This window comes from Gopherus evgoodei, chromosome 3, assembly GCF_007399415.2.
Source record: "Gopherus evgoodei ecotype Sinaloan lineage chromosome 3, rGopEvg1_v1.p, whole genome shotgun sequence".
In the NCBI taxonomy this organism is placed as follows: domain Eukaryota; kingdom Metazoa; phylum Chordata; order Testudines; family Testudinidae; genus Gopherus; species Gopherus evgoodei.
The window spans coordinates 3033402-3042371 of NC_044324.1; the positions used below are offsets into that span (position 1 = coordinate 3033402).

General features: G+C 61.1%; 1 protein-coding gene across 1 annotated transcript; it reads right to left on the bottom strand.

The window, feature by feature from the left end:
- Positions 1 to 1476: 1476 nt before the first annotated feature.
- On the bottom strand, positions 1477 to 8297 carry KRT18 (keratin 18). Its single transcript, XM_030554522.1, has 7 exons — positions 7800 to 8297; positions 4896 to 4978; positions 4130 to 4286; positions 3790 to 3954; positions 3381 to 3506; positions 2482 to 2705; positions 1477 to 1751 (listed from the first exon to the last, which is right to left on the bottom strand). Exons 1-7 carry the CDS (start codon positions 8205 to 8207, stop codon positions 1622 to 1624), a joined length of 1293 nt encoding a protein of 430 aa, XP_030410382.1. The 5' UTR covers positions 8208 to 8297; the 3' UTR covers positions 1477 to 1621.
- Between the last annotated feature and the right edge of the window lie 673 nt (positions 8298 to 8970).

Below are 8970 nucleotides of genomic sequence, written 5' to 3' on the forward strand. Positions count from 1 at the left end.
GAGCTCATGTTGCGGGCAGAGCTTGGAAGAACACCGCACCCTCTCTCCATCCCCAAGTGGTAAATTTTGGGATTCCTTCCATGGCTGGCGCCCATTTGCCAGCCTGCCTGGGGGTCCTTCATTCTGCCACTGCACCCCATAGCACCCAGGGGCCCTGCGACCCAGGGACTCACCTGTGGCCCTGCCACCATGGATTTAAGGAGCCAAATGGGTGTGACCCATTTAACCCCCTTTTGGGGAAGGGGCTGATAGTTGGAGACAAGTCGGGGAAAGCCCTAAAAAAACCCTGATTCCTGGCATGACAGGGCCACACTGTCAGGGGCCAGCTGCCAGCAGAAGGGGCTTGGTGCATGGCATATACGACCAGCGCTCTGCCTTATGGAAGGCCACTGGTGCCGCTAACTAGCCAGCCCAGCCTTGGGCAGAACCGCTCCACGCCCCAGTCCAGTGCTAAGGGTGATGTGCAGGATGCCTGTGACCCCGACTTGTTCGTTCCAGGCCTGGAGAGTGGGGTTATTGAGTTTAATGCCATTAGGGGGCTGGACTTGGGCAGCCCCCCGCCGTGGAATAAGGCATTGTGGGGTGGCCCCGGAACTAGCAGAAGAGGTGTGAAATCCATGAGCCCCACTGCGGACTGAGTGCCAGTGGCAATGGGCCACTTTGAGAGACACGGCCGGGGTCTGTGTTATCGGGGGGCAGGATGGGAACCCCAAAGGAGGGAAATGGAAGGGTGAGTGCTTAGAATTGGGGAGGCTAGTTAAAGCAGGAGATTGGGGATCAGACCCCTAGGTTCTATTCCTGACTATGGAAGGGAGTGCGGTCTATGCTTAAAGTGGGGGAAGGCGGGGGGGTTGCTGGGAATCAGGACTCCTGGGTTCTTTTCCTGACCATAGGAAGAGAGTGCAGGCTAGTGACTGGGGGCGGCGGGGGGAGAGTGGGAGTCAGAACTTCTGGATTCTGTCTCTGGGAAGGAATGTGGTCTAATGGTTAGAGAGGGGTGGGGCTGGGAATCAGGATTCCTGGGAAGTGCAGTCTAATGGTTAGGGGAGGAGGGGTGGAGTAAGGACTCCTGGGTTCTACCTGTGGCTCTGGGAGGGAGTACTGGGAATCAGGACTCCTGGGTGGGGAGTGCAGTCTGATGGGGATCAGGACTCGGGATGGGGCGTGGTTGGGATTCAGGACTCCTGGGAAAGTTGGCGGGGGGTGGTTAGACCAGGGACTGGACATCTCTGCCAGTGACTGGCTCTGTGACGTTGGGCAAGTCATTTTATCCACTGCATGCCTCGGTTTTCCCATCTGTATAATGGAGATATAGGGCTATGTCCCTACATGACCAGGGTGCCATGCAGCAGCATGAGAAGAGCTCCGAGCACCTTGGGCAGGGGGCCACTTTACAACCTCATTAGAAGGGAACTCAGGGTTCAGCGAGGATCCCCTGCCCCTCCCCCAAAGGCCACCAGATGCCCAAGCAGCCCATTCTGAGGCCAATTGTGCTTTTTATTGAGCTCTGCTGACCAAGCAAGCAGGCAGTGGGAGGCAAAGCCGGTTGCACGCGGCCCTCTCAGGGCACTGCAATGCCAGATGCCAAGGGAAAGGAGCAGGGACCACACGGTACATCTTCTCAGTGCTTGAACAACTGGGACTCGCTGGTGTCCGACACCACTTTGCCGTCCACCATCTTCCTGGTTGTGGTGACGACCTTGTGGGTGGTCTGCGTGATGCTGCCGGTGTCCACCAGGGCGTCGTTCAGGCTGCAGAGGGGGAGAGAGGGAGCGTGAACTGTCAAGGGGCCGTCCCAGAGTCCCCAGTCCACTGCATGCAACCAGGGATGAGGACCTGGGGGCTGGGCCGCACACCCCTTGGGAGGGAGGTAATCAGGGAGCAGCCCACACAGGATCAGTAACCTGGAGTGGCATTATGCCCCGGTAAGCATTAGCCCCTCCCTGCCCCCACTCAGTGGGCACCCATTTTCCCTGCCACCGGCTCCCTGCCAGAGCCACAAATCCCGGGAATGTGGGGTTCTAGCGATGAAGCTCCCCTGGGAGACAGCCCCAGACACGTGATTGGTCCCGCACTGCCCCTAAGAGGGGCACAGCCCATTCCTGGTGGGGATCTGGGCCTGACTGCCCCTTCCCATCCCTTGGGGAGCCTCAGGAGCCTCGTGGCCCAGCAACTGGGGCCAGACACTGGGAGTGTGGGGGAATATTGGGTGCATTGCTGACCTTCTCTCTGGCCTGGGTCAAATCACAACAGCTTTCCGGACCCTCAGCTAACCCAGCTGGGAATTGTTATAACAGGGAGTGAGGGGCAAGAGGAGTTATCCTGGAGCTGGGTTTCCTTAGTGGAACAAATGACAAAGTCTAGGGGCCCCGGGGTTAAATCCTCCTTATCCCACTTCTCCCACCAATGGGAAGCGTGACAGGGCACCTGGACAGCAGCAGGGCTGTGGGAGGAGCAGACACCCCGGCCTGAGGCACTCACTTGAACTCTTCTCCGCCCTCCAACAGCCGCCTGTAGGTAGCGATTTCTGCCTCCAGCTTGTCCTTGATGTTCAGCAAGGCCTGATAGTCCTCAGACTGGCGCTGGATGTCGTTGCGTACCTGAGCCAGCTCCGCCTCGGCCCGCAGGAGCTGCCCGTTCAGATGCTCCATCTGCATGGCGTAGCGCTGCTCCACATCCTGCAGGTTTGCTTCCAGGCTGGCTTTCTGCAAGGGGAGGAGAGGTCAGTGCCATGCCTTCGTGGGCACCAGCCACACCTCTGGGGAGGATGCCACGCCCCACAGGCATTAGCTCCTGCCCTTTGGGGGGCAGCATTGGACAAGGTGAAACCAGGATGTGGCCTGGCTGAGGGTGACAGGCCACGTTAGCTCCCTCGCTGCCCATGGAGGGTATCCCCGGAATGCTGGGTTGCCAGCCTGAGCACCGGGCTGGATGAGAGCTCTGGGGGAGGACAGGGAGAAAGCCTCCTCCCTGCGCACGGATGGGGAGAGGCTCAACGGGGTGCAGGAGACTGTGGACGTAATGCTTGAGAGCCCAGCTGTGGTATTGCAGGGGGAGTGGGACAGGGAGAACCTGACCTGGTGCTGGGGAGGGGAAAGCAGTGCTGGGGGACAGGGGAGTGAGGGAGGAGCCCAGTTGCAGTGGTGGTGGAGAAGCAAGGGGACCCCGGCCCTGGCGGTGGGGGTGGAGCAGGGGGACCCTGTCTCTGGCACGGGAAGGGGAGCAGAGGGAGCAGGGAGACCTGGTTCTGGCACAGGAGGCGGGGAGGGAGTAGGGGGACCCCGGCTCTGGCACGGGAGGCGGGGAGGGAGGGCAGGGGGACCCCGGCTCTGGCACGGGATGGGGAGCAGGGGGACTCTGGCATGGGAGAGGGAGCATACCAGGTTGCGCAGGGACTCCAGCTCGATCTCCAGCGTCTGGCAAGTGCGGCGCAGCTCGGAGATGCTGCTGCGGGCCACCTCGATCTCCTTTGTGTTCTGGGTGATCTCCACGGTGCTCTGGGTGATCTGGAGAGGGATAGGGAGTGGGGATGAGGCAGGTCAGTTACTTGGGGGTGGGGGAGTCTCTTCCTTGACAGCTAGAGCTAGCCTGGGCCAAACCTCCAAACCAGAGCCCCAGATCAGAACCACCCCCGATTCTGGGCTTGGGGACGTGAACTCGTCCTGAATGTGCAGCCACGCTGAGGGGCAGGGGGTGCCCCTTAAGTGGTCTGGTTCTTGAGGGTGGCAGGAAGTGGGGGACCCTCCCGGGACAGGCCATGGCAGTGCCCCACCGCCCTCCCCGGCTCACCATCTGGTTCCATTGCTGGTCCAGGTCCGCCATGTTCTTCTGCGCCAGGGTGTCGTACTGAGCCCGGATCTCCGCCATGACCTTGCCCAGGTCCTGAGGCTGAGCGGCGTCCACTTCCACCGTCAGCCCTGAGCTGGTGATCTGGGCCTGCAGGCTGTCCACCTCCTGCGGGGACACACCCGCACCGGTGAGACATCCGCCCTTTGGGAGAAGGGACCCTCCCCACCCCATCCTGGGCCCTTCTGGGGGCTGCCTCCCACCCCGCAATGATGAGCCCGGAGCTGAGCCACGCAGGATGGTCCTGCCCCATGTGGGCACAGCCCCCCTCCCCCCCGCTTACAGCCTCATGGTTCTTCTTCATATGGATCAGCTCCTCCTTGAGGGATTCGATCTCCCCCTCCAGCTGCAGCCGGCTCATGTTGGTGTCGTCGAGGACCTTCCGCAGCCCGTTGATGTCGCTCTCCACCGACTGGCGGATGGCCAGCTCCGACTCGAACCTGCGCCGGGGATGGGGAGGGGCTCAGTGCTTGGGGACGGAGCTTCAGCTCTGCAGGGGGGGCTGGAGCCCCTCCGCTGTCTGTGGGGGTGACAGGGCCTTTGGGGGGGGCAAAGCCCCTCCCCCATATGTGGAGTGCTGCAGGGGGTGCCTTTGGGGGGCAAAGCCCCTCCCCCATTTGTGGGAGTGCATCTGGGAGGGGAAGAGCCCCGATGTGTGGCGGTGGGGAATGAATTTGTGGGGCAGAGCCCCTCCCCTATGTGTGCGGGTGCATTTGAGGGGCACAGCCCACCCTGTGTGTGAGTAGGGTGGAGGTGTATGTTTGGGGGTTGAGACTCCCGTACCATGAGTCTGTGTGTTTGGGGGGGGAGCACCCTGAGTGCCAGACCTCTCCGCCCTCCGCGTGCCAGAGTCCCCTCTACATCCGGGGTGCAGACAGCACAGCAGAGCGGCTGCACCCCTCCCATATACCCTGGGGAGGGGTGGGCTTCCCCTTTGGGCCATGCCCCTCCCACCGGCCCAACCCCAACAGGGGATCTCCACCCCGGCCAGGGCAAGGGGGTCAGGGCGAGAGGACAGTGACTGCGTGTCTGCTCAGCAGGACGCTCACTTGACCCGGAAGTCATCGGCGGCCAGGCGGGCGTTGTCAATCTGCAGGACGATGCGGGCATTGTCCACTGCGCTGTCCAAGATCTGGGCAGGGGGAAGATGCATGTGGGGGGGTCAGTGGGTGCAGAGAGCAGCGCTGGGGCTGGCGGGGTAGGGGGGGCCTGGATAAGGGGTTGAGTTCTGAGCTCTCCCAGCGGGGTGCACATGCCCCCAGGATGGCAGCAGGGTCCCACGTGCCCTGGCGATGCCCCATAACAGCCAGAGGGTGCCGCACCCAGCCTCTGATCCGGGACTCGCTCTCCTGTGCCAGCCTCTGCCAGGAACCTGTAACCTGAATCCGCTGGGCTCCTGCCAACCCGCTGCATTGTTTGCCCAGCTCAGCACAGGTGCAAGGCAGGTGCGGTTCCCACAGCAACGGGAGAGGAAGGTGCTTAAAGAGACACCGCCCGGTCTATTCATGGGTGCCTGTCACCCTGAAATCTGAGCCCTAAAAATGAGACTAACGGGTGCCGAGCACAGGAGAGCCAGGAGGCATGGATTTTATTCACCGGTAGGATCCCCTGTAGGACCCAGGCCTCCTGGCTCCCAGTCCCATCGCTGGGTGACCTTGGGCAGCAGTTAGGCCCAAAGTACCCTAAAATTTGGGGTACCCCACTTTTGGGGTGCCCGATTGGAGACTGGTTTGACAGCAACCCACAGCGCCGATGGAAGCCCTCATATTTGCTCAGCCCCTCAGAAAAACAGGCCTTGGCGGCTGGGTTTCCCCGTGAGCTCAGCTCCGGTTACTCCCCTAAATTAACAGCCAGTTAACCGGTGAGACATTAGCACCCCAAGTGCTAAGCTCTTGCTGAAAACCCAGCACCGGCGGGGGGTGCCGAGTGCTTCGAAAATCTGTGGGATCCCAGTTTCAGAGATGGGGAAACCGAGGCACGGGGCAGTGATGTGACTTGCCCAAGGTCACCCAACCAGCCAGTGGGAGAGCCAGGAATCAAGCCCACGTTTTCCAGTGCACTGTCCACTCAGCCACGCTGCCTCCCCCCTAGGGCACCTTTCTACCAGCCTCCACCCCAGGGGTTGTACTGGTGGGGTTCCACTGGGCCACGATCTCACACTGCTAGCCAGCACAGTGACACTGTGTGGGTAGATCAGGCCTTTCTCTTTGAACTTCTAGTAGGGAAAGACATGGTATGGGAAGGCATTGAGTCTAATGGTTAGAGCAGGGCGGGGCTGGGAGTCAGGACTCCTGGGTTCTGTTTGCAGGCTTGGAAAGGGGTGTGGGACTTGTCGAGGGGGCTAAAGTAGGACAGGCTGGGAGCCAGGACTCCTGGGTTCTTTTCCCAGCTCTTAGTGGGGAGTGGTGTCTAGTGGTTAGAGCAGAGGCATCAGGACTCCTGGGTTCTCTTCCCAGCTCTGGGAGAAGAGAGATTTGCTGTGGATCACAGGGCGGTCATGCCCTCAAGTATAAATATCCCTGAGGAGCCAAATTCTCTTCCTTTCCCCCAGGGGAGCCAGGGGCGTTGCCTGGCAGGGTTTTCAGGCAGGGGTTGGTGCTTTCCATCTCTCTCTCTGCCCCCTGCACCTGCGCCCCCGCCCTTCCAGATGGGGCTGTCTCCTGTCACCCTGCACACCTGTTCCCGCCGCACCTTTCTAAACGGTCTCACTCTTTGTTCTGTTTGCCACCTGTGACTCAGCCCAGAGAGGGAACAAACATCCGTCTTGTCTCCCACCCACCCCAGCTACACCTCACCGCACCCATTTTACCCTGACCCATCCCACTCTGCATGGGAAGGGAGTTTTCAGTCAACCCAGGATGCTGGGTGCAAACAAAAAAGGGCCCCTGAGATGGCCCTGGGGGGCTGGATTAGGAAACTGGCATGCAACAAACATTAAGGAGACTAAACCAGCCCTACTGGCGGCGGAAGGGCCTAGTGGTTAGAATGTTGAACTGGGACTCATGAGACCTGGGTTCGGGCCCTCACACTACCACGGACCTTGGGCGAGTCACTTTGCCGCTCCGTGACTCAGTTTTCCTTCTCCCTATTTAGAAGGGAAGGTCAGGGCAGGGGCTGCCTTCCCCTGGTGTGTGTGCAGCGCCTGGCGCAACAGGGCTGCTACTGGAATAATCATCTGCTTTGAAGGAGGGGCCGAGCCCCCCTGCGGAGCGGGTGGGAATTAAACCCCTGCTGCCCAGACAGGCTGTAGCTGGAAGCGCAGGGAAAAGCTGGAATTCCACCCTGCCACACCCTGCTCCTTGATTACAGCTCCTCTGAGCTGTGCTGAAGGTCAGGCCTCTGTGCAGGGGAGGTGAATGAGTAACTCCTCCCTGGCAGGGTGCATTGGAGCCCCAGGCTGCAGCAAAGTGCCTGCCCTCAAGCTGGCTGAGTTTACCAGCTTCCCACCTGGGGATACGGGCCGACCCCGCACAGGGGGCTGGGTTGGGCCCCTCGGCCTCCAGCCCAAGCGGACCCGGCATGCCCAGACGCAGCACCACAGCGAGCTGACTGCAGAGGGATCTCCTGGGGAGCCCAGGTGGGTGAACGCACGGGGCTGTGCTTGGGCTATGGGTGCCAGTCAGTAACCTTACAACGTTCTCCAAAGGGGCGGGGGGCATGTTCCTAGGCTTCCCTTCGCTGCATGGTCCCCTGCAAGGGTAGCAAACCCACGCTACCCCCTGCTCCTCGGAGGAGGGGGGGCACAGAGGGCTGATCCCAGATATGGGGATGCCAACAGGTGCGTGATCTTCCCCTCTCCCACTGGGTTCCTGCTTGGTCCCAGGCAGAGATGGTGCTAGAGTGTGTGTGTGTGGAGGGGTCCTGCATGTGCCACCTCCGCCTTGATACAGCGGGGTTGGGGGCTGCAGATCGGAGCGTGATCCAGGGAGGCAGGAGCAGGGGGAGCACCTCACCTGCTTCCTCAGGTCCTCGATGATGTCGAAGTAGTGGCTCCAGTCCCGGGAACTGGGACCCCTCTTGTCCATGAACTCCCGGATCTGGGTCTCCAGCCTGCGGTTGTCGGCTTCTAGGCTGCGCACCTTGTCCAGGTACAAGGCCAGGCGATCGTTCAGATCCTGCATGGTTTCCTTCTCGTTCTGCACCACCCCGGAGCCTGACAGGGCCATGCTGTAACTGCCTCCGGCGCTGCTGCCCGGGAAGCTGGAGCCCAGGCTGGTGGTCCTGGCCACGGAGATCCTGGAGCCAGAGCCCCCTGCCCCGGCGTAGACGCTGGCAGCACTAATGTTTGGGGCGTACCTCCTGCCCATGATGTTCGGGCCTCTGGCGCTGCTGGAGTAGGTGGTGGATCTAGAGTAACTCATGGTGCTGGCAGCAGGTGGGGAACAGACAGAGAAGAGCGATTGCACCAGTAGTAAGGTCTCAGCCTGTGCAGCGCTGGACTGGATGCAGACTGGGATTTATAGCCAGGAACAGAGGAGGGGCCGGGTAGGACTTAGCCACCCCCACCTCTACCAGCGTCCCTCTGCTCCAGGAAGGTGGGGCTAGCCTGAAGCCTGGTCCTGGCCTTTGTTTGCACAGCCGGCTCACCTGATCCGTTGCCAGGGACCCAGTCCCATGGAACCGGATACCACCCGGAGCCACCCACGCCTGTTCCCGAGCTGTGCCTGGCTGAGGAAGCCGGACAGGGGGGTTCTGGGCAGAGTTAGTGGAGGGATCTGTCCAGAGGTGGGGGAGCTGGGGCCTTTCTGTCCCAGCTCTCTCTGGGCCGGAGCCTGTCTTCAGGCCAGGGGGTCGAGCAAGAGATTTGGGCCTGTGAGTCTGTGGCCCGAGAAGCCTGCCCTTGCCCCCCTCCTGCTAGCTGCCACAGTGTTGACACCCCAGCCTGCTGAGTTTTGCCAGCACCCTCCGGGACGGAGAGGGGGGCTGATCCGCTGGTGCTGAGCGGACTCCCATTGCACCAAATTCTGAAGATGCAGAGATGGGGGGTCATATCAACCCCCAGCAGAGTGGGGCATAGGGGCAAAGTAGATAGGGTGCATCAGCAGAGAGCAGACTGCAATCACTCCCTAACCAGCATCAATCTCCATGTTCGCTTAGCTGGAATCTCTGCTTGCTAACCAAGCG